Source organism: Sturnus vulgaris, chromosome 25, assembly GCF_052056855.1.
Source record: "Sturnus vulgaris isolate bStuVul1 chromosome 25, bStuVul1.hap1, whole genome shotgun sequence".
Classification (NCBI taxonomy): domain Eukaryota; kingdom Metazoa; phylum Chordata; class Aves; order Passeriformes; family Sturnidae; genus Sturnus; species Sturnus vulgaris.
In genome coordinates this window covers 4722865-4748665 of record NC_142267.1, presented here as the reverse complement: position 1 = coordinate 4748665, position 25801 = coordinate 4722865, and the positions used below count along the sequence as shown (strand labels likewise).

Sequence of the window (25801 nt, the reverse complement as noted above, 5' to 3'; positions counted from 1 at the left end):
CAAGGAAAAACTGCATTTTAAGAAACGTGTTCAGAGGTGTCACAGTGCTCCAGGTTATGGCTCTGCACTGACTCAGGCAGGAGAGCCCCTCCAAACACTCACCCAGGCAGAGGGACTTCAACACTTCTGGCAGCATCTTCCTCTTGGAGAGCTCCAGGAGGCAGAAATCCCTTGCATTTACTTGCCATGTAACACATTTGACATGTAAGACATGCAAGTGATTTACCTGCATGACTTATATTGGCAGTAATGTCAGACCTGGTTTGAACACTCACACCTTTGCACTCCATTCTACACGGCAGAACCAAAGGTGTATTTTAAACACAGCTCCCAGATTTTCTGCTGTACCTCAGATGTCTTTAAGGACATTATGCACATTGACATATGGGTTTCTTCCTGATCTAAATTTTTGTACAGAATCTCTTGATCTATGAACAAATACTGCTTTTCCTTTCTAGAACACATTGTATTTGAATTTGCTCACCTTTGACAGACATTTTGGTAGTCAGACTTGCAATCCTGAGGCAGGGAACACTAGAAATATCTGCTTTGCAGATCAGGGTGCTCCTGCAGATGCATTTTGCCCCAAGCCACACAGGACATCTATGGAAAAGCTCGAAATTCAAGTCAAGAGCCCTAAATTCCTTCCTTTAATCACACATCCATCCTTGAGGCACTTCATTCAGGTGTCTCCAGTTAGACTTGCTACTTCCTCTATTGCAATTACATTAATTCCTCTGTTAGTCCTGCTCCAATGTGCTGCTCACTGCATTTTGCACAGGAATGCAGTGTTGCCCTTCCTAGGCTGTCAAGGAGAATATTTCATTACAAAAATAAATAATGTCTAGCTGCTTCTGGCACCTCAGTCCAAGCATATTTATCACTTTTGGCTGATCAGTGTCTGATTCAATGTCCCTAAAGCACAGTGGGTTTATTCCCAGATGAATTTGAAATGCATTTAATCAGGTCTTTGCTAAATGTGCTCCCAAATTTCCCATCTCATGAGCATGACAGTACTGTCTCTTAGAGCATTATTCCACTTCACTGTGCAGATTAATACAATGGATTTTCCTCTGCATGGATTATGAATGTATGTTTGTACAAAGCAGGCTCTGCTTTTACTTCTAGATTTAGCTCATCCCCAATGTGCTGCTGCGTACATGTGTGGCAATCTGGGATTAATGCTAAAAATATATTTATATTTTATCATAAATGAACAAAAAAAAATCAGAGTGACAATTTCACATATGAGTTGAGTGACAGAAAGAATCTTCCACTATTTAAACTCTCAGCATTGCTGCCTGAGCCTTCCTGTCCAGCCTCCACAGGGGAAGTACAACAGCTTTTTTGGGCCCAGAAAGAGAAGTCCTGGGTGGCCTTTAGCAAAGCAAACATTGCTTTGTGGTTTGCTCCTTCCCCAGTGTGTGCTGGGAACAGCTTCATCATGGGATGGGAAGTGAAGAAAGAGAAGGAAGCGTCCATTAAATGTCCTTATCTTTTAGTTCTTCAAAGTAATTTTGATGTTCCCCATTCAAAAAGCTGAAATGAAACCAATGGCAGTTCCTCTGCAGAGAGGGCACAAAGTGTGTTTGGGATGGGATGGGATGTGCTGCCTCTCCACTGTGACAGCCTACAGACACTGAGGAAACAAAAATCATATCTTAAAACTATGAGTACATTTAACAATTGAACTCTAAAGAATTAAACATCATAGAAACATTTCACACTTTCTGTTTTTCTTTCCAAAGGTCCATAGTCCACTCACTCAATCCTGTGCAAAGATCATGTTACTATGGATATGACCTGCAAGAAATGTGTTGCCTCAGAGCAGCACAAGTCACATGAACAGGCTGAAAGCCAAGACTTGCTGATTCACAGTCCTGTAGGATTTTCATGCTTGTGCTGGGTTCACTGCAGAACAGTCCTTGTGCCATCAGCTCTATGTTCGTCCTTTAAAAGTGTTCATGCAGGTGTAGCTCCCAGAAAACTTGTGGATTTCTTCAAGTGCTGCCTGGGGGAGAATGCTGGTGTAGAAGCAGAAAGAAAATGAGCAGATGAGACAAACTCCTCAAGCTGTTCTAGTAAGAGATATGTAAATATGCATTTATGTAATAAATATACAAGTGCTCAAAAATCAGCTAGTGAGAGACACAGACAAAACTGGTATCAATTTCCTGCTGTGAGGAGGCCTACAGGGAGAAAAATCCAATCTTTCTCCACAGAAATATTTATCCAAAAAGTCTGTAAAAGCTGTAACTTGAAAGATACCATTATGTTTTATTCATTCTAAGTACTACACTCTAATATACACAGATTTAACCTGAATTCTCTGGTTGACCTGTCAGCTGGTTGTACAAGGCATGTGGCCTCCTCATCCTAAGGTATGGATTTCCTGACAGCTACTGTAATGGAAAAGAACCTATTAGTCCTTACAATAAAATGGAACAGCCCTTTTGCTTGTCAACAGAATTTCTGGGAGTTTTTACCCCAAATTTTACATTCAGAGCAAAGCATTTACTGTGAATTATTTTTTCTTGTTTGAAATGCAATACTGAAATTATTTTCCACAGAAGTCTCACTGCTTTGTTTCAGCTCCTGGCTGCAGCAGTTTTTCCAAAGGTTTTAGTGCAAACTATCATGGAAACACAATGGTGAATGTTCTTTCTCTGTTCCAGGATATGAAGTTAGGATTTTTTTCCTTAGTGACCTTGAAATTTCTGTCCTGATCATACTCAAAAATATTGATTTAATAGTTTCACTGATGTAACACAGGCAATGCTCTCTAAATGCAGGTGGGATGTTTATGGTTCTGAAATCCTGCACAATAAAAAGCCTGGAGTCCAACAAGTGACTTAATAAATCCCCATCAATTGCCTGTATAAGTTAATTATTATTAAATTCCCTAGACAAAAATCCAGTTTACACCTCAGGAATCCAAATTTTGGGAACGAAACTGGTTTCATAGGGGGTTATACAAAGGGAAAGGAATTCCAAAGGGAATCTCAGAAAGTGTCTCCCTTTTTCTTCCACGACTGTTTTTCAAGGGAAGAGATGAGAGAGCAGCTCCAGTGAGCCTGAGCTTCACCTCAGGGAACAGACACAGAGCCAACCTTCCCCACATGGCCAGGCTATTGCTGGGCAAAGGCAGTACTCACCTTTTTAGGATAACAAGAACATGCATTGTCCATGGAAGCAGCAGGAAGGCTTGATTCATCTGAACAGCTTCTACTGTCCTCCTTGCCACTGTCTCTGGCTTGAGAGGAGGAAAAAGGCTAGGGAACCTGAATAAAGAAAATAAAAAATAAAATAATTACACGTGAACCAAGCTCCCTCTTTAAGGTGTCACTGTCCAAGTCCTGTTCCTCTGAGTTATTGCTGGTTACTGCCCTTCAAACACACCCAGGACTGGCTCTGTCTCTAAGAGGCAGAAAATTCCAGTTCCAGACAAAAAGCCCAAAGCAGAAATCCCAGTTCCAGCCAGAACTATTGGGTTAGCTAAAGAGTTAAGAATGTACATGTTGGTGCCCTCAGGAAGAAGTGGCAGAGAGTGATCAGGGCCCTGGTTCAGGGCTTTTCTTAATTTGAATGCAAACCAATACCAAATGCTGTCTTTTCAGTGATGCTGTTTTTCCTTTTACTCTCTGTTCCTCTTTGCTTGATTCAAATCCTTGACAGGTGAGACACAAATATTTTCCTCCATTACTTTTAATACCAAACATAAAGCTTTTCCCAGCTCCTGCAATAGCTTGACACTGCAGATTTTCTTGACCAAGAGAGCACAATCTGTATTAACAGGTTATTTTACCCATTGTAAAAGATTAATTTGGACAGCCATTAGTTGTTCTCTTGGACAGGGGTAAAAAGGAGGTACTGATAGTCTCACTTCAGTAAGTGGCTGTCACTCCTTTCAGTGGGAAAGGATTAAGTATTCCAGGGAATAAAGAAGGAACTGGTACTGTTAATTCTCAAGTAATTTGCAGACTGGTCCTTTTGCATGACCTCAATTGCAGGTTGCTTCCCCTCCCTCTCTGCTATGGCTTGAACACATGCAGGGAAAACCAGCTCCCAGTTCTCTGTGCAGCAGTCAATGTCTCCCCCAGCCCAGGCTGCAGGAACATCCCAGCACATTGAGAGAACCAGTCTGATGGGTCCCAGGTGGCCTAAAGTGACCCTCTGTTCCCAGGCAGCCAAATGAGACATCAAATTCTCTTAACTAAATGAAGCATTAATTAGGAGTGTATTCTGATGATTCATTTAAAATGAGATGCTTTATTCTAGCTCCCCTGGACTGACCTGATTCTCATGCCCTGGAACATCTCTGTGCTGGTGTGGAAGGGCAGGACTGTGGTGGCATTCACTCCAGGACAGTCCAGCAGCCCCAGGGTCAGGCTCTCCATGAAAGCAAAGGATGAGGCTTTGGAGGTGCAATAGTCAATGGCACCAGGGATGGCTGACAAGGCCAGGACAGAGTTCAGGCAAACAATGTGCCCATTCTGCAGCTCCAGCATCCTTGGCAGGAATGCTTTGGTGGTCTGAAGAGTAAGAGAGTTAAAAGGAGAAAAGAAAAGAAGAAAAACAATTTGCTCAGCAGTGATATAACAAAAACAGCACTGGCTGAAAAAAAATAAGGTGACACAGACACAACAAGCCCAAGTGTCCTGTTCATTATGTCAGGAAAGGAGTAGCAGAGGACCTTGTTGCTTTGTCATTTTCTGAGACTCTAAGTGGGCAAAGTTTGTGTAGAAACACAACAAAAGCCTTTCCTAGCATGCATATAAACAGTGCCCCCAGATAAAGGCCATGAACAGAGTGCCTTCTATGCTTAAGAACTTTTATGGGATAAAGTCTTCAACTAAGTGATGAAATTACAAGAAGCTCTTTTTCATTACTATTGTCTGATTCAAAATGGACTGAATTTCACAGCTCCCTTCCCTGCAGTCCCACACTCCTCTGATGTTCCCTTCACATCCCCACACAGGAAAACTCCTCTGTGGCTCAGGCTTTGACAAAGACATCAAATATTTTACTGGAAATCACAGAATATGAATAAAGAGCATCACATACTGAGAACATCTGAAAAAATTAAGTTTATTTTTGACCTCTTTCCTCTGGCCTTTGCCCTTCACATTGTTTTTTCTCTCTTGTTTTCAAGACAGACTGCTTTTACCAAGCATCCCTTAGAAAGAAAGACCTACTGTCTGTAATCTGTCACTCTCCTCCCCAACTCTTAACTAGATGGGATACAAGAGCTTATCTCACCCAGAACTGTCCCAGGGTGTTTATGTGCTGGGATTTGAGGAGTGCATCATCATCACTGTCCATCAGGCTCTTCCCATGGACCACAGCAGCATTGTTCACCAGGATGGTGATGTCACCCACCTGCACAAAAAAGCAAATTACTTGTGACCAAAGGTATCTCTCCTCACAAATCAGCCATTTCCATCAGAGCTGAATAGCTATTACTGCCCAAATACATCGTTATTTTCATCGGTTTTGACATTCTTGCCTGTGGGCCTTGTAATCCTTTGGATCACCTGGCAGAGGTGGCTGGACTTTGTACAATCTTATCTGCATGGTCACCCTTCTTTTTTTCCCAACATTTTTTTTTTCTCACCAAATACTGGATCACAGAATTGTTAAGGTTGCAAAAGACCTTTGATATCATCAAGTTAACCATCAGCCCAGCTCCACCACCGTGTCCAGCACTAACCCATGTCCCCAGGTGCCACATCCACATGGTTCCTGAACACTTGGTGCCTCCACAAGTGCCCTGGGCAGGCTGTTCTGATGCATTACAACCCTTTCCATGAAAATGTTTTCACTCCAATCCCATCTAAACCTCCCTTGGCGAAACTTGAGGCTCTTTCCTCTCACCCTGTCCCCGCTCCCTGCGACAGAGCCCGACCCTCCCTGGCTGCACCCTCCTGTCAGGGTGCAGAGCCAGAAGGTCCCTCCTGAGCCTCCTTTTCCTCAGAGTGAGCCCCCCCAGCTCCCCCATCCCCAGCCCCCCCAGGGCTCTCCCCGACCTTTTCCCGGACAGCCTTGGCTTGCCGGTACACCTCCTCGCGGTTGCCCACGTCGCAGATGAAGTAGTGGCACTCTGTCCCCATCAGCCTGATCTCCTCCGTGGTCTCCTTCAGGCACTTCTCAGTCCGACCCCACAGGATGATCTGCAGCAAGAAACTTTTGTCAGAGTCGGATTGCTTCTGTTTCATATCTAAAAATGATTAAAACATGCTCCTGACTTCAAGAGCCTGATGGGAATCCTTGGTGTGTTTTCACTGCCGGGGCTGTTGTTTTGCTTCCTTTAAGACAAGCAATCACTTTCTGTTCCATGGGGAGTGTCCTGTGGGGTGCTGTGTCCCACTGCTGATCCTCTGGTCACAGATTCTTTACAAGCAACACAAGCTAAAACAAAAAATCAGATCTTAAGCCCGACGTGACTGGTATATGGAACGTTTGGAAATTTCTCTGTATCATTCATTTTAAATCTCTCCCTGTTTTTGCTATACACACACGTGTACAGAATGACAAATTTATCCTAAAACCACAGATCTTCCTGAATTCTCTATTTCTTGTTTTACATTTGAAGACAAAACCTGCTCTGCAGTGAAATGTATTTTTTCAGCCATGTAGTTACTTGCAATGCTGATTGTAGGCTGGTGGCTCAGGTGCATTTCAAACAAGAATTCATCCTACTACAGACTTCTAAAGTGAGAAATTTCAAGCATTAATTTATTTTGCAGCTCCTATTTGCAGGATTTCACTTGCCATTCCCTTTTACCACGGTAAAAATTAAACACTGCTTCTTGTACAAAGAAAATTCTGAATATTCATGGAACAAACATTCAAATAATGAAGCACGGATTTGATTTACAGTGAGACATAACCAGCTGACCCTACCTGCATTTCTACACCATCGGTGAGGTCAGAAATAGAAATAACTGGAAAAGTTACCAGGTTCATTAACTTTCATCATGGGGTTTTGTCCAGTACAATTCTTTCTAGTGAGGCAAAAACATCAAGTTTGAGATGGGGCTTCCACCACTGCTCTTCAAACATTAATCTGCAGCTGAACAGATTTAGCCACAATACTTTTTCTGAGTACACAACCTTATTTTCTATTTCTTTTAAGGGTACTGGAAGGAATATAATTTCTTCTCTGTTACCTAAGACATCTATGAATGAATGGATCTATCGTTTTTGCTCTTCAACTAAGTCTTCTCAGCACTCATCATGTTATAAATGGTGAGTCACTGTTGCTCTGCAAAAAATAAATTACTGAATGGAGCATGTTACTGCAATCAGCTGACTGCTCTGTGACTCTAAGAGCAAGTTCCAAAAGAGAAAGAAGAAATGGTTGCTACATTGAAAATGCAAAATTATGGTGCTGTGTCCAAGCACATGTGATTCAGGATTATAGCTCCTTCTCATACTACTGTGTACTGAGTCTGTATGAATCTGACCAGTGTATTGATTTTTTAATGGTTAAAAATAAGCACACTTAAACTTCAAAGATTAAAGAATTTACTGGAAGTTGAAAGAACAGAAAGACAAAGGTCTGAATTGCATCACTGCTTACAGTCCAATCCCTGCAACTAACCTAATAACAGCAAGATAAACATAAAAAAATGAGGTGTGCAGTATTCTTACCCTACAGCAAATCTCTAGCAGGGAGCTTTAACATGCTTATTTTTAAGGACTAGCTAAGCTTATCTCATAACTGGTACTAAAACTAATCTGGCAGGGTCAAAGAGCTTTTCAGTGTGCCCGAGCAAGGCTAAAATGCAGAAGTACCCAAATCCCCAACCATTTCCTAAACAAGTTACATTTACAGTTAATCCCATTTCCATGTCATTGGCACATCTGTGAACACAAACACACCCAGACTGATAAGATTTATATCCTCAAATTCTCCAGAGCACTAACGAATCTGGCCAACCAGAAACTTCAGAGCATGTATAAATATGCCAGAGCCATTGCATGGGAAATCTTATCTCAGGGGAAGTAATTTTCAAGGAAGAAGCTGTGATCACACTTAAAAACTGTAAGAAAGCATATGGCCATAATTGCAGTTTGTGCACTGGCCTGGCTTCCAAAGTCTCAGCCTATCACCCTTGGCCATCAGGGCTTGGCATCTCCTCAAAGCTTGTAAAACTGATGGCTATTTACTCACTTCTGATCCCTGGGCTAGACCAAGGAATATTTTTCATGTGTACACTGCAGAATTGAAGGGAAATCAAGAACATGTGAGAAATTTCACAAGCTCTCAGGAAGTATTTACAAAATACTGTTCAGCTGTGAGCACATGCACACTTGCTCTCCCTTTCACAACCCACATGGAAAGGGGAGGAAAAAACCACCACAAAATGTCAACTGCAAACATCGAGTTTGATGCCCACAGAGTTTTGCATCCGAGTGAACTTCACTCTCTTTGCAGGGTTGGATTAGTCAATGCACACTCTAAAAAACTGCTGAAGAGTGATGGAAGGTAGGACAGGAAGAGGAAAGAAATAAGGTGTCAGACAAGGAGAGTGTAAGGCAGGAAACTGCCCTCACATATCTAATACTCCAGTGCTTCACACTGCTATTGCTAAATAAAAAAGTACATCCCTCACTCTTCACTTCAATGTGTTTCAAACATCCACACGGCCTCCTATTCCCAGGAGCTGCCACTGATGCATTGAATGTCAGGAAATATTCATGGAAGAACAGTTAAGCAAAGGACGACCTGTCAAAGGAACATCTGTCTGTGATGCAACTCTTGGATATAATATTTTTTTTATGCCCCAACAGTTTCGTTGGGACCTTTAATATCCTACAGAGGCAGGTCTTGCAAGGTGACCCCGTTAAAATCTGGGCCATCTGGGGAAGACAGAATTTGCTGCTTATCCTGCAACAACATTAATTTCAGCACTGACTTCTTTCCATAAGAAGTTTTTGTGTCTTTGATACTGTCCACACTCAGGTGAAGGCTTCAGCCTGTGTAAGAGAAAGGCAGTAAATAAAAAGACCATTCTTTTGTGAGAGGTCCCTGATGACCCAGTGGGAAGTGAGGGCTCTTGCCGTCATTTCTGCTACTTTTTACAGATGGATAAAACTCAGAACTCAATACAATGTGCTTTTGGTCCAAATTCAAGCTTGACTGCTCCTATGAGATCATATGAGACTTTCAATTTCTCTCTTACATCTGGCCAGACTGAATTGGCACGGGCTTCCCCCCAGCCTCCCAGGACATCAGATCTTACAGTGAGACAAGTCTGGAGTTGCTGCATTTGTCTCACAGTTGAGGCTTCTGTTGCTCCTGAACATCTTCAGGGGGGGCTTGGTTCAGCCTTTCTGTACAGGCAATAAAGCAGTTTTCTGATGTTTCTGATGTTTTCTGGGTCCTTACTCTCCTACTGCCTCCTGAGATTTTCTACAAACCCCTCAGTTCTCTGCCCTGCTGCATTCACCCTCTTCTGCAAAATGTGCAATTAGGGATGAAAATCCATGTTCTCAGTGCTCCTGAAGAAACCCTTCTGCTCCCTGACCTGATGAGCCACTGTGGCCTGGGGCTGTTTGCTGCTGCCCAGTGAGCTCCAGTTACCCAAACACTTGGCTCTTCACTTCCCTTGGGATACACGAATATTATTCTCTGCTCAGTAAACATCAAGAAAAGCATCACTTCATCCTGCTCCAGCTGGGATTTGAGGGCTCTGCACTCATGAGGAGTCCAGACCTGCAGTTTCAGAAATGGTCCATTTTATTAGGAAGCACAATCTTTCAAATGTAGACATGGGGCTCAGAGTCTGGTCTGTCTCCTCTTTCCTTTCTAAGTGTAAGTCTAAATTGGCAATAAGTGTGTCCCAAATGGAAGCTGAGAATGATTCCAACAGACACAGAAGTTCCTGTCTGGACAGAGAGTGAAGGAATAAGGAGAGGCACCGTGCTCATCATTTCCCAGTCTGTCAGGATGCTGCACAGCCACCCATTCACCATAACTTAGTGGTGGACAGAGAAATATTTAATTTGCATTTTGGATAAATTCTTGGACGGACAGTTTTCCATCCTGGAAAGAATCCAGCCCTTATTTCTTCCCCTGCTTCATCTCTCGCAGTCCTTCTCTGCCTGCCCGTCCCTGCTGCAGCAGACACGCTCTCCTTTCTCAGAGTTACTGACCAGAAAATTGCCGAGGGCAGGAGCTGGGGGAGGTGGATAATCCTGCTCCGAGGCTTCCTGCCCGTGCTTACCTCGGCGTGACCCCGGGCTGGCAGCGGCCAGGGAGGCAGGTGGGATGGGAAAGGCATCCCTGACACTGCAGGCTGCCAGAGGCAGCAGGGCAGGATCCCACCACTGGACACAGGGAAGAGGAGATTTATGATGATGGAGGAACTCTGTGTGCCTTCCTCCCCTTGATGAACTTCAAAGTAGGCAAGGGATGTGACATCACACTTGGGGCAGATTTTCCCAGGATTTATTCATGGATTTGTGCAAAACAAACCTTATCTGCTCATCTGGAGTCACAGAACTCCTTATCTGACCTTTAGAAAATCCTTTCAGCTGGAGGGGCAGGCACTGCATCCTCTGCTCCCAGAGGACTCGTTTAACTCTGAATTTCATCTGCTAATGAGGCCTGCCCCAAGGTCAGAGGGAAGGGTTTTGCTGCTGTTGGACTAAGGCAAGGCTGTCTAACAGGGACTTGCACTGGCTTCGTGCCAGAAGTCCCAGCCCTGACTGCAGGGCCAAGCCTGACTTTCCCCATAACACAAGGGAAGTTATGCTCTGACCACCGCAAAATCAGATAAAGCCACTAATCCATATAAACTGGTCTGCACTGAAGCTGCTATCAACCACAATATAAACACTTGATCAATGCTTCCAGAGACTGCAGGATATCACTAGTGCAGGACACAAAGTCAGAGCTAAGTTTGCATCGTTTACAAGGCTAGTTAACTTGTTCAGTGCAACTTTATTGCTAGCACAATTCAAGGACAGCAGCAAAGGGATGTTGCCCTTTTACACTGTCAATTATTTTGGCACTGTACCTTCAGCAAACCCTCTGTGCTAGAATTTCTGCCTCCAGTGAGCTGGAGCAGTACTGGAAAGGTGTCCCACCACACCGGCACGTTTGAGACCAAACATCTGCTATTTCTACACGCTCCCCTTGGATTATCAGGGCTGTATTTGAGTAAAGAAATGTTCACTCTTGTTCTTTACAGCACAAGGTGGGTTGTGATTAGCAGACACAACTTCCATTCTGAAAGCTTCTCCATTTTACGATTCATGAAGCAATTCTCTGATATAATCTGAAGACTCTGAAAGATTCAGGCCTTGCAGAGAGACACGAATGCCCTTCCTGCCTGATCTCATTACTGCTGCCTCCACAAATCAAGCCCAACTCCCAGCCCCAGATCAGCGCAGATAGGAAGTAGTTGGTAGGTCAACACATTTCATTCCCCCTTTCAACCTCCTTCCTACTCCAGTGGAACAAACGTTGCTCTGTGTGAGCTGGTATCTGTAATTGCACAGACCTTTGTTCAAACACAGAAAGCCTTTCTGCTCCCAACACTCACAGTTCCTGCATACTTTTAGGAAGTACAAAGTGTAGATAATCCACTGAAGTATGCCAGTCTTATCCCCCTATATTTACAAAGCCTGGTAGTACTAACTCACAGCCTGTCCTCCGAAAAAACGCATTCCAGTGTGTCCCATAATCCTGGCAGAGTTTTGCATACCGTGAGAAAGGGAAGCTAAACCCCACAGCCTCAAAACCTCCTCGTCTTTTGCCTGTCAATGGCAGAAGGGTTTTCTCCTCCACCCCTTCCCCTTTCTTGGCCCCAGGCAAAGGCAGACAAGTTCTTTCAGGAGTTCTTCATGGGAGAGGCAGCTGAAGGCTGATTACTGGAAGAGGGAAAGGTGTGGCCCTGCAGTGTGAAAAGCCAATCTTTGCTTTAGAAAGGAGAAAAAAGAACCTTGTGATGCCTGAAGTAGGTCAAAATACTTAACCCAGCCCCTTAGTGACACTTCTATAAAGGTAAGCAAACAAAACAGGCCAGTCGCGAATTTCTCTCAGTTCCCACAGCGAATATCAAAGCTGCAAGGGACAGGTATGAGAAAGGCTGCAAGTAAGCTTATGTATCTATTTTGCACACAAACTTTTCTAGATTACTATTTAGCAGTTGTAAAGCCTGTAAGAATTGAATTTAAATTTAATCCTGCCACCCTGGTGAACACAAACCACAGACTTTATTATAGACTGGTTTAAGTCCAGGAGTAACATATAGTAATGAGATTAAAAGTTAGGGCTAAAGAGACTAAAAGTGAATTCCAATCCTTTTAGTCTAGAGTCAGAACTTTTATATGTTTATATGTTGACGTAGCACTCAATGGGATTAACCTTATTCACCTAAACAACATTCAACTCCACTTGTACCCCAGTCATCCTTTTTTCCCTCTGCAAGAAACCAAACAAGCACCTAAAAAAATCACAGAGGAGTATGTCAACACCTGCCTGCTGTTCAACTGAGGCCTTGCTTGGAAAGAAAACGTGTGATTTTCTGTGTGCACACTGGCATTTAAGACCAGCTCCCCCTAAAGAAGGGAACAAATGCCCACTGTTCTCACAGTCAGGACTATGTAAGGACAGGTGGCCCCACGATGATGATTTTTTTTTTTTTCCCCAGTGTTTTTTCCAATCGCTTTCGACTGCAGACTGCCTTGGGAGCAACTCTTGGCAGCTCTGCTCGGAGCAGAGGAGGAAGGGCAAGGGTGAGGGTTGTTTGCAAGGAGAGGTCAGGCAGGAGTCAGCCTTTACAATCCCATTAACGCTGGGACCGGGTCAAACCGAGTGCACGGCCCAACAAAAAGCACCAAGTGGCCACAAGCTGTCACCCTGGAAGGTCCCTGGAAGCATCTGGGCTGGAAAAAAGGACAGACTTTTAATGGTGAATGTCTTGCCACGCCACGTGTGAGAACCGGGGATCCAAAGCACACAAAGGAATATCCCGCAGCAAAATCCTCAAATCCTAAAATCCTCAAATCCTCTGGCTGCAGAGCAGGAAGAAGTGGCGTGTCTGGGGGTGGGGAGAGGGGTTAGGAAAGTTCTGTATTTGAGGTAAGGCTTTGGAGACATCCACCAATAGAAATATAATACTCCACCCTGCAAAAATAACTAGTGTGCTGCTGCCGCCTCCGTTTGCTTGGCATGGCATCCCTATAATCCAGATTCCTATAAAAATGTCCACAGACATCTCAGGAAATTGTGGGGAGGGGAAATATGCAGGTGCAGAAAGCCCTTTTGTCCTGCGAGCACAGCAGACATGATGAAGGGATGGAAAGTCAGTAAATAGCATTTCAAAGGGGAAAAAGAATTTACTACAACGGCCCAACAGGACATTTCAGCATCACTGAACGTTAGCTGTGTGCACATTTTTCTTCCAAAATGCTGCATTATTATTTTTACTTATTTCACATAACTCTCCAGGTAAAGTGCCTGTGGCAGGTTAAACGTTCATGTAAGAGAGTTAAATATTTACTACAATGCAAAGTTATGTCTACACTGAACTAACTGTTCTTGGAAAGCTAAAAATATCCAAAAGTTAGATTACAAGGTTAAGAGAAAGATTACAAGATTAAGAGAAAAGAACACGTGGAATTAAAAAGTAGCCCAAATACAGTATTATTTTACCTGACTGGGCAAAACTGCCCACAAATTGCCTCTTCAACAATTAGCTGAAAAGTCTGCTACTTCTCAACTAACAAAATAGAAAAACCTGACAATACATATGTATGTAAAAGAAGAATTAAAGTGCTACAAACTGGGTGCCAATCGAAGTGGATTTTCCTTTTAGAGTTTGCTGTTTCTGAGATGAATTCTGTAGCAGAGCAGCATAACCTTGAAATGCTGGGTGGTTTTAACTTCCAGTGGAGATGGGCTGGCCACTGCATCCCCCAGGGACAGCACTGGCTCCTAGGCTAGACCCTGCACAGATTATAAAAGCATTAGTTATGCTGCATTACCAGTTTAAAGAATTGGCAGCTTTAATTCAGAACACCTTCAGTTTTGCTCTAAGAGAAATCATCAGCAGCACTTCACTTATTTTGGGGAATATGTAAAAAAAATTCTCTAAAAGCTCTATAAAAAATAAAAAAATACAGATTTATCAATTAGATGCTACGCTCAAAACATCACTGAAAAGAAAAACTAGGGAAGGGTTTAAATTTGTTAAGCTGGGAGAAGGTTTGCAACAAAAAGAGCCACGGAAAGCAAAGGGTGAATAATGTTCCCAGTGCTGCCATTATAAACTGCCCTCCAGAAAAGGCTACAATATGCTCCAGATCATCCATGTGCATAATAGGATGCAATTCTTGACTGAAAAAATAACTTCTCCCGTGAGGCTACTGGAGAAGTATTGGAGTTAAAATAGCCTGCCTTAAATTTGTGTATAAACTGAACACCAGCAACTGCTCCAGACAAGCTCCCCTACAAGCCTTTCTCTGCCTCCAGAAAAACAGAACTGCTACCATTTTCAAACCATATAAAAGCTGTCAAAAGGTGCCTTTCTTTTAAGAATTTTAGTCAAAGAAATAAAGGGCACAGCTTAGAAGAAAGCTTTGATATTGAAATGCTTAACTGGTTGCCTATCTTTTCATGTGCTTTCCAAAATGTTATTTTTTAATGGTGGCTGTTGCTATGCAACAGGGCAGAATCTCTAAAATCTATTCATGAGTTGTACAAATGGCAGTTTTCAGGACATATTTAACTCTCTCAGTCTATTAAGTCAAAGAAGGAGGATGGAAATCAGAGCACTGTAAGCTCCCAGGGCACAATCCCCCTCCAGGGCTACAGCATGGCTTAAAAAGGGTCTTTCACTGATCATACAATTTTTTTCAATACATTGTTAAGATAAAGTAGCTACCTTGCTTTCAAAAAATGTGAAAAACAGCACAGCCCTGGTTAAATAAAATGATATCTAAATACAGAACTTATATACATGTTCATTACTTTTACCCAGAAATGATCAAAGCAATTCAAATTCAGATTCTGCCACAATGGCAGTTATTTAAGCAAGAGGGGTTGGTCAGGCAGTCACAAATGCAGCTTTGGCATACTCCTCACTTCCAGCCTGGAAGTTACCATCCTTTGGATATGACTGCTTGCTTTTCAGGCCACTGCAATGCAAAATGAAGTTAATTCACTTTTATGTGAACATAAAATCAATTCAGTTATCACAGAACACGAGAAAAACCTGACTTTCCAATAAAATCAACTATATAAAGTAACCTGGTCAGTAACTGAGATTTAGCTGAGGGGCAGGAATAGAATATTGAGGCCCAATAATTCTCAGAGTGTTCAAAGGTAGTCACAAGCAGAGCTCTTTGCCTGAAGGGTTCCCTTCCTGCCAGCAGCCTCAGAGCATTGGGGATCTGGAAACTGCTCCAAGAAAGTGTGTGAAATTTAGCCCTAAAAAAACAGGTCTATTTTTGGTTGACTCACATTCACTTTTTGCTTCCACTGAAATATAAGTGACAAACCCAACTGAAGTAATGGCCTGAAGGACAGCAGTCCCCACGTGCAGCAGGGGGAGATCTGGGATGGATTGTCAGTTGGAATTGCACTTAGAAACTTGGATCCTGAAACAAATAACATCACTTGGCCTAAACCTAAGACTCAAATGCAAACCAAAAGTCTTTTAACTGTTTTTACTGATTCCAGTGGCTAAAGAAACCATTCTAACTTCATCCCAAATATATCAACTCCCTCTGAGATGGATCTTTTTTCAGTCTATAATCAGCATCCCGATTATTTGGTGCATTTACAATTTCAACAACAACCTGAAAACGTGTCGTTTATAATTTTATATAATTTATTTTATAAACGTAATTTATTTTCAGTGGTTAAGAATCTTCTCTCCCTTACTGTCCCTTTCAAGAGAAACTAAAATCTCTTTATAGATGTAAGATACTCTTCTAAATTTCTGGTTTTGTACGAATGCTGGACTAAGATGAGTCAGTGTCAGTGGTCAAAGGCATCAGGAAAGCTCAGTGAGAGCTGTAAACAAGTGCAGTGATGTCAGGGGGAGCTGGCTGACCCACTGCTGAACTCTGCCTCTGAAGGACACGCAAAGCTCCAGATCCCTTTCCCACACATGTGTGCACACACATCCCCCTCCTTTCATCAGGAGAGGTGTCACACAACAATCTGCCACACTTGCACATCATCATCATCCAAGGAAATAAACCCTGGAACCCCTTTTGATGGCTGAATACTTTGCTTTTGAAGACACAAAGCTCCTTCCATAAGCACATCAAATATAAACACAGCAAGGACAGTGGTCCCTCAGGGGGCTGGATTACAATCCAGTAACAAGCACAGAAAGCTGCACAGCATTGCACAACCAGCACATCCCAGACCCAAAATCAAACAGCTCGGTTCAGAGAGGCACAACTCCTGCATTTCCCAAGGGCCTTGGAAATATTCTGACATAATTCTTGACAGCTCACTGTGGCCAGAGCCAGCCCTGAACTATTACCATTTGGGAAACAAGCACTTGTACCAGCTGCACGTCTTTAATATCCCACTTGGAAGCAGGACCTCGTCTCCTTAAGGCTGAGTTTGTCCTCACTGGGAAGGTTTTTTAGGAGCTGGGTACAGGGAAGTTGAGGTTGCTGAAAAGGGATGTCAGGATTTTCCATTCCCTCCCCACCAAGCTTCGCCCAGGGAAGTGCAGATCAGAGACAAGCTGTCTGTGTTTACTGCCAGCAAGGAGACTGAAAGGACAGATCGAAGACAAACACTCATTTAATGTCCGTGTAGCAAATACCTGACTGCCCACTGGTACTGCTGATCCATCCTGCTCAGTGTCTTTACAGCAACACTTTTCACTCCCATAATGCAGGCCTGGTATGCTGGAGTTTTTTCTTGAGGTCCAGTAAAAAAGCTTATCTAAGAATTTCTGCTTTCAGGTAAAATGGTGCAAGTTTGTCAGCTCTTCAGACATAAAGAAAATCTTGGGTGTACCTGGTGATTCAAAGGGCAAATAGATCAAACCCCATTATAAGCACACAGGAGATCAAGGTTGTTTGAGTGGTGACTCCTGTCTTCTAAATGTAGCCTGGCCATCAAGGAGACATTTGCTCCTTAGTGAAGCTTCTAAGAAACACTGAACTAAGATCTTCAGTGCCTGAAGTTTGACTTTCTGATACAGGCCAGCACTCACAGAAGTTTCAACAGCAGGATTCTAGTCCAGGACTTACTGGGAAAGAGGATCTACCAAAATGAGAGAGTACCCATGGAAATACCTGTGCTGCCCAGGAGAAGGGAAGATGACTCAATGAGAAGTCAGGTTTGAACTCCATTTGCACCTATTTTAAATGGCTCTTTCACTGAGATAAGAGAAGAAATATATCATTAGCCATGTCACACCAACTGCCACAGACTTTCTACAGACTCTAATCTGTAGCTAAAACTGTGCCATGCTACAGGATAATCACAGAGTCTTTCCAGGCATCATTTTTATACCACATCAAAATATGTTTATATTTATGTTTGTATGTTTATACCACCTCAAATAATTTTATTTTAGTTAAGTGTACTCAGAGGTGCAGTCACTGGTTACATACTGAGCCAGGTTTACCTCACAGGCACACACCTAAAGCACAACTGATTCAGCAGAGCTGCATTTGTGCTTTCAAACATGATTTTATTGCCATAAATGGAGCACTGACACATTTGCTCAGGCAGTGTAAGACAACAGAAATCCCTATGTTAACCAAAACAAATAAGCTCTGCAGCATTGCAGTCAATAAATTGTAATTAAGAAGGTGGCAACATAAGGGTGGCTGTCCACAAAATCCCATTGTAATTATGCATAGTTTATGGCTAAGCTAATGGGATGAACAATTTAAATTAATTACAAACTCTGCCAAGGTACCCATCTATTCCCAAGTCTATTAATTAGAATCAATTTAATCCCCACTGGGATAAAGGTCAAACAACATGTATTTGACCCTTTTCTCCTGGCGTCAGTGTTATCAGCCAATGGATCTGGCAGTGCCTGGGTCTGACTTGTTTGACTCTTCAGGATGTTGACAGCATGCTTTGAAGAACAGAGTCTGGGCCCAGCTAAAAAAATCTCTAATAATTTCTGCTTTATATTCCTGATAAGCACGGGTTTAAAAATGCCAGAGCTCGTTCTCTCCCGGTGGTCAGCTCTGAGGCTGTTGTTCTCTGTCTTGAAGAGATTTTCTTTTCAGTCCCTCCTTCCTGCACAAAACCTTGAAGCAGCAATTGTGTTAGATTTGTGTCTTCAATTTGGGACAGGGATCAAAGTGAAAGTGAACACTAAACACTGACTAGCATTTGTTAGTGGATTTGAAAACAAACACTCAAACTTATCCTCGATACTGAAACTCAAATACTCAATAATCATTAGCTGACATTTCCAAACTGCCCAGAAGGACAGATACTGAATTTCTAGACCCTTGTCCAATGTTATGGGAAGAGACAGAGAACTGTTACCTTTTTTCCTTCTCCCCATCACTCTTGTAGAATTAATTGGCTGCTTCTGTGAACTTCATCATTATCATCTATTTGTCTTTTTTTTTTTTTTAATTGCCTTAATACTTTCATTCCTCTCAGGTTACTGTCAGGCCAAGTTCCTGGTCTTTGCTCTGGCAGTTTGATGTAAAACTCAATAGTTCTTGATATGCCAACTTTGAATGCTGCTGATCTCTTTGAGAAATGGAATTCAGAGTCTAACCAGAGTTTTCTAAGTTCCTCCTTTGTAATTTTACTATCCACTGCATTGTATCATTCTAATGAAGCAGGTTTCCACAGCAGCCTTAAGAATAATAAAATCTTTGATTCCTTTAAAATGTTTTAGTCAAATGCTTAGGACTGTGCATGGATTATGGTGACTCTTAAAGCAAATTGCTGTGCCTGGCTAATTAAATTAGGCATTAGCTCAACAGCATGTTTGATTCTTTTATAATGCAGTAAAAACTACCTACAGTGCTTCAGATGGAAACAGTTCTACAAATCTGAGACTTGTTCCTAGCCTGTGCCAGAGCCATGACATAAATGCAACATAAATACACAGCAGCACTTTTACAAGTCACTGTAGGTGATGAAACGATGCAAATAAAATAGGGATGAATCACTTCAGTTAAGTGGCATGAAACATCATAGCCCAAAACCTTCCTGTCAGCCCTGAAGTTCACAAAATCCACCTTTTTCCTTCCTGTGGTACAAATAAGACTGAGAACCGTGGGATCAGACTATGGTTGAGGCTCTGGACCTCTGGGTGTCCTCTAGCCCAACCCCCTGCTCAGGATCAAACACCTCAATCTACTGCTTTGACCAGGTCAGCTCATTTTGAACCTCACTGCCTCCTCCAGCTTGCCAGATCTGAGCCTCTGTTTTCACTTTCAAGGTATTCACTTTCACTTTACCCATCCTCACCTTTCATTGAGCATCAGGTCTTCTACTGAGCCTTTACCTCCCAGCATTAGTTTTTAAAAACAACCTGTCTGTTTTCTACCACACTTCCTGCACCTCTCTAAGCATTCTTCAAAGCTCTTAGCTGCTGCTTTTCAAACCCCAACTTTAAACTTCCATTACTGTGATGCCTTCCCTTAAACTGGCTCAACAAGTGGTGCTGCAGTCTGGCTTTAATCAGCAGAGAGTTCTGTGTTAGCACTCATTGTCGCCTTTTGGTTTTTATCTCCACTGTCACATTTATTTATTTTATCCCTGCCAACCCTGAGGCCAGCATCATCTTTTGCTGTTGTTCTTCTAGAGCACATTTAGCATCTTTATGCTAAACAGTTTTTGGTGTGAAGTCAGTTTTTGAGGCACTGCAATGACATTAATATATAACCTCATCTTTAAAACTTGAAGATTTTTTACAGCATTGGCACAGTCCTTGTGTTTAGTGGGAAGCCTCATTTAACTGCCTTGATGCCAGACCTTCAGCATGTTAAAAAGTGCTGGATCTTGGTGTGCCAACACAGCATGGTCTCATTGGGACAATATTTTCTCATGACATCACTGTAACTTGATGGGAGATGACAAGACTGTAACTCTGCAAGTTCCACTTCTTGTTAACATTATTTATTCTCCTTACAACATACCCACCAACAAAAGACAGGTATGTTCCAAATTATAAGTTAAAACAGCTCCAGCCCAAGCTGCTTCACAGACACCAAAGATCTGAGAGCTGATAAATTCTGGTGGTGCCTGCCAGGCAAAGCCACTTATTCAGCATGTTATTCCAACTGCTGGCCTTGGCACCAGCAGCCAGCACAGGCTTCATGCCATCACAGCCTGGGACTCCAAACAAGGGCTCTTCTGCCCATCCTCAAATCCAATCAACAAAGTAGGGAGCTGCCAACAGGAAGCCATTAAATAAAGCTGCTGTCAGGATGTAATCTTTGGAGAAATAAAGCCTTTCTGGAGACCATAAAGGCACCCAATCACATCTATGCTCTCATAGTTTACCAAGTGTTTCACATTAATGGATTATTTTGCATGACATGGAAAAACATTCACTCCCCAGCTCTTCTCATGTACTTCTGGTTGCTGATAAGTTGTGACATGCTCTAATAGTTCACTGTAAGATTAAGTGCTTAAATTTAAGGAAGATTAAAGTAACCATCATTTAACATATCCCTGAAGCTGCTGCATTCCTATGGTGGTTTCTTTCCAACCACACACACAACAGCAGAGATTTATCACTTACAACCTCGTATTTGCACTCCAGGTAAATATTCTCATTACACTAAAATATCTGAAGCATAGAAAATGTGCACTTTCCTTTTAGATTACATTATCCTTTTCACACAATGTCAGATTGCCTTTTCCAAACGGTCACTTACTTGTTTGCATTTCAAAATGACTGCACAGAAATCCATTAGACACATGGGCTGTATGTCATTGTGGTACCACCACAGGGCAGGAAAAGCATTCAGAATGGGGACAGATGCTCACCTGGCAACAGTTTCTTAGCACTGAAATCTAAATATATATATATTTCTTTTTACACTGAGTCTTTTAAAACCAGGCAACCTTAAATGCAGTGCACCACAGTGGCATATTGCACTGGGTAATGTACATGAGAACTGTGTTCATGTCTTTTATAAACCTAATTTTAAAGGCTTTCTGATTTCATTATGCTAGGTCATGATGCCTGTTAAAAATAAGTACATGGTGATTAATCAGATTCTCTCAGGTCCTCTCAGCTCTGTAAGCATGTAATTTTAAACCAGCTCTTTTCCTTCTATCAGGACTAATGTTCTCTGGGGTGGCCAGATCAGGTCTAGTCATGTTCTGAACTGAGAAGGAATGATTGTGTCAGAAATCAGTTATTACTTGCAGAACAAAAGTGTCTCCTTGACAACTGGCCCAGCACAGTGGATTTTAAAGCTAACAGAAGCAGAAGGGCTTGCTAAGGTTCCTGCAGGGCTCTCAAAACTTCCCATCCCTTCCCACTCCCCCAGCACATGGTCAGGAATTATTCACCTTCGTACATTACAAAAGAAAGGTTTCCAGGTTTGGAATGCTCCAGCCCATCTGGATGAAGTCTGGGGCATATTCCCATTGCCACACACCAGGAATTTGATGCCAGGCAAGAGATCCTCTCCAATGCAGTTTAGCAAGACTCTTCTACAGGCTCTGAAAGTGCAGCCAGAGATGAATGTTTGAGAGTGACCGATATTTTAAGATATTTTGGAATAAGAACTCTTTACTGAATCCAAGGGAGACACTCATAGCTTTTGTCCTGCATCTCAAAAAAAGGGCACAGCTCTGAAACAGCAGCAGTGGCTTTCTTCAGGAGATCAGTATGAATTTAATATCCAGCTCTAGTCACAGTGCAGTTAATCCTCTATCACATGGCATTGGTATGTGTTATAAAGCAGCTTTTAGAAGGTATATACTAACTCATACAAATCAGGTCAATAATATATGGGCCATTCACTTTAGAGCTGGACTCGATGATCCTTTGGGGTCCCTTCCAACTCAGAGTATTCAGTGAAATCTGTGAAATAATATGTCAACGTGATTCATAGAGACCAAAGTGAAATATTCATAGACCTACAGATGCAATTTGTGTGGGAGGAGTGTGCCATTGATAAACTCATCTCAAAACTTGCCAAATTTTCCATTACTGGGAATACAAGGCTAAATTCTAAGACCCAATACTGTATTTTTTACATAACCTCTCTCCAATACTCTCAGCCTAAACACAAAATAGCCCCAAATCTCACACGGCTAAACCTCTCCAGTTATACAAGGCTCTCAAGCACTTGCAATTACTCTGAAATTTTCAGTTCTGTTGGAGCAAGTGAAGCACTGAGGGAAGCTCCAGGTTCCAGCAGCAGGGTAGGCTTGCACAGCTCTCATCCATCCCAACTGGCATTGAACTGAAGGAGGACAGCACAGCCAAACAACAAGAAATCTTCCAAAACTCAGACACTGAGGCCTGACTTGGAAAAATGCTGTGAAAATACCAATGGAAAGAACAGCTGAGATTTCAGGGTTGTTGGGTTTTTCTGGAAAGGCCCAAGAAACTCTACCAAAGCCACTGTCAGATAAACAATCTGACAGATAAGAATACTCAGTTACATACTAGAGTTGGGGAATCTGTTTCTGTCCTATCATTAATATCTTCTGCAGTTACTTTTATTAGGTTTTGTTGACATTTAACAATGCAGAATGCCTAAGAACCTTTGCTGTTCAATCACACCTCAAATCAGGTAATCTTTGAACAAAGTAAATTAAAGTGACGAGGAAAATTTTTACAGATCAAGGTTTTCTTAAAAAAAAAAAAAAAGAAAAAGAAACTAACAAAGAGCAAGACATACAAAAGACATAGGCATCAAAACTTCTTCACTAGAGACCATCAAAACCAGGGCTGACAACTTTCTGGCAAAGGCACTATAATGAAACTTCTGTAGGAAAAGCAAATGGCTTTGAGGAAAACAGGCACAGTTTCCCACTCTACTGAGCAGTGAATGAACCCATTCAGCCCCTGCACTCCCTGACTGCTCACATCTGCAGAGGGCTGGTCTCCAACACAAGAAATACTGTTCAAAGGGGCCAGTCTTCCCAATATTAACCGGATTATACAGTACAGTCTTTGCAAAACACCATTAGGCTTTGGAAGTGGATTTTTATTTCATAGGCATTAAATCATAAACTCATAAAAGTCTCTCCTTCTCCCATTTCATTAACACAGACATTCTCTGCCATTTTGGCTCACTAAAGTATCAACAGCTAGGAGCCTTGACAGAGCTACCAGCATGTGAGACTGAGGCAGGGGTGATGCTTCACTGACCAAATACTTTTAAGGTACAGTCAAATTCTCAAGAGTTAAAGCAAGCAACAGTGAGAATTTTGAATTCTGCAAGCAGCCAAGAAAGCAGAAAGTTACTTTCTTCAGCAATTCAGCCACAGCAAAGTAGCTTCTCAGGCAGCACTTATGAATCTGGACACATCTCTGGGAAGTTGGATTACAACACTTGAGCGCTTCCGGAGAAAAGTCAGTGCTGTTCATCCCTCATAATAACACTAACATGTCCTGGATCATCTGTAACCACTTCATCCCTGCATACAGCTCATTTACATGCTCTTGGCTTTTCCAGAAGTGCTCCAGGAAGCATTTCAATACACAGTGCCTCCCAGGACCAAGTAGTTCTTGACAACTACTTGAAATTACAAATGGAGTATGGATCCTCTGACCTCTCAGTGTACACCTGAACAGCAATGATCTGATGGTTAAAGTCTCTCATTGTCTAAAAATTGCTGGCAGTCTTAATTGAAAAAAACAGAACATACACTTGTGAAACTGCAAATTGAACTGGCACTGCTTTGTGCCCTTATTGACCATTTCTTCAGAGAGGCCAAGGAACAACTGTGAGAGAAGAAACATCACTTGAGAAGGAAATGTCTCCTAGACATTTATCCACCTAAGTCACATTTGAGGCACAATGGCAATGCAATGGGGGTAAAGAATGGGAATCAGGATAGATTTACAAAGCATGCCCAAGACACTTCCATTCCATTAGACTGAGAATTTTAGTCTCCATGCTCATCAATCAAGCACAAGACATTTCCATTTGCATAAGCGCTTTTGGGATTTATTTCTTGTCATCTTCATAGCTTTAAATGCAAGATCAAATTTTACAGTAGAGGAGTTGCAGATGTGACAATTCATAATCTTGTGAAATACATTTGCTACCTTGCTCGCAAATGGCTCCACTACATCTCACTTGTGAGCAACAAAACCAGTCTCTGAAACGGACTGTAAGATGAAATCCCATCCAGTCTAATTACCAGAGGAGTTTCATATCCTCACAGTCCCAACTAACTTATCTTTCTGAAGATTCTAATCTCAAAAATATGGTTATATATCGCCGCCTACCTCCAAAAGCCCGCCACTATGTCTGTGTGCAAGCACTGGGAGCCCTTGGTCAGGACACACTGCACACCCTCCAGCACAACCTGAACCCTGGTCAGGACACACTGCACACCCTCCAGCACAACCTGAACCCATGGCACTGCCACCAACCACCTCCATGGCCTGCTGGGCTTGGCCCCAGAATTCCACACCTTTGCTGGAATATGGTGACTACACCATCTGACAATCGGAATCTAAGTTATTTATTTTGATCAATAATTCAAGCTTTGCATATTAAGATAGTTAACAGTGTAAAACGAGAAAAACAGTCAGTTTTCACAAGTCTTATCAAAAGATGGCTTGCTAGACACTGCAAGCCTTTTTCATTTCTTTTTGATTGTCAAAGGCAAAGCGTAAAATTGAAGAGGAGTGCCAAGCAGAAGGTTGAGGACTGCATAAAACCCACAAATTTAGAGTTGAGCACAGACGCAGGAAAGAAATGAAATCTCATAGCAAAGGGAATGGAAACTACCATATGTAGGTAAAATTTGCATTAAAACTGCTAAGGAGAATAAGCCAACTTTGGTGTTCTCACCACAGCCTGACAGGTAGTGCCACTACCAGGGGATCAGAACTTGCTGAGTGCCATATAGGACTGACTGGACACCATGATTTAACTGAAAAGAAAGATCTAATTCAAATTGAGTCAATGCAAATAACTTAAATACCTTGGTGACACACATGAAAACATCCCAAAAGCCAAAACACTCCAAAGTTCTAACTAACAGCTAGCAACACAGAGCACTTCAAAACATCATATGAGTACAAAGGCTCCCAATAACCACTCTTAGGTATTTTTTCCTTGTACAATACATAGAGTTGTTGTAGAGAGGACATACAGATAGAATACAGTGTGTGTCTGTTTACAGTAATCCCATCTTCAGCTCTCTCTCAAACAGCCCTGTCTCCTTTTGGCCCCGTCCCCTGGTTCCTCAGGGCCATTGTTCAGCTCCCAGCTCAACTGCAGCAAAACAGCTCTTAAATGTGCTGTAGAAATGGTAGCACTTTAATGCCAGAGCTCAGCATAGCAACCAGCCACTCTAAATAAATAAATAATGAGGCGTGGTATTCCAACAGATAATATAAATACACTTTCAGCAAATTTCTTGGGTCCAAAGGTCAGTCAACTTGTTTGCTCTGACTCCCAGAATGTGTAAATCTCAACATGATGTTTAAACACAAACACAGACAAACATTAAAGTTCAATGCTGACATATTTTACACCTCAGAGTTACATGCCAGAATAGCTCTGTACCACACAGAGAAAACTGTAATGCATGTGTAAGGAAGTGACAAAACACTATCCTGAACTAAATCCAATTTTTTTTTCTTTAAATAGCCTCTCATTCTGTATTTTTCCT

At 42.2% G+C, this 25801-nt stretch overlaps 1 protein-coding gene across 2 annotated transcripts in view; it reads right to left on the bottom strand.

The window, feature by feature from the left end:
* Positions 1 to 1178: 1178 nt before the first annotated feature.
* DHRS3 (dehydrogenase/reductase 3) overlaps positions 1179 to 25801 on the bottom strand; it is a 25888-nt gene continuing 1265 nt past the window's right edge. For both annotated transcript variants that reach the window (XM_014881680.2, XM_088178805.1), the window contains exons 2-6: positions 6027 to 6170; positions 5260 to 5379; positions 4294 to 4532; positions 3156 to 3281; positions 1179 to 2024 (exon numbers count right to left, since the gene is read on the bottom strand). In XM_014881680.2, coding sequence (XP_014737166.1) covers positions 1940 to 2024; positions 3156 to 3281; positions 4294 to 4532; positions 5260 to 5379; positions 6027 to 6170 — 714 coding nt within the window. In that variant the 3' untranslated portion in view covers positions 1179 to 1939. The remainder of the gene's footprint in view (positions 2025 to 3155; positions 3282 to 4293; positions 4533 to 5259; positions 5380 to 6026; positions 6171 to 25801) is intronic.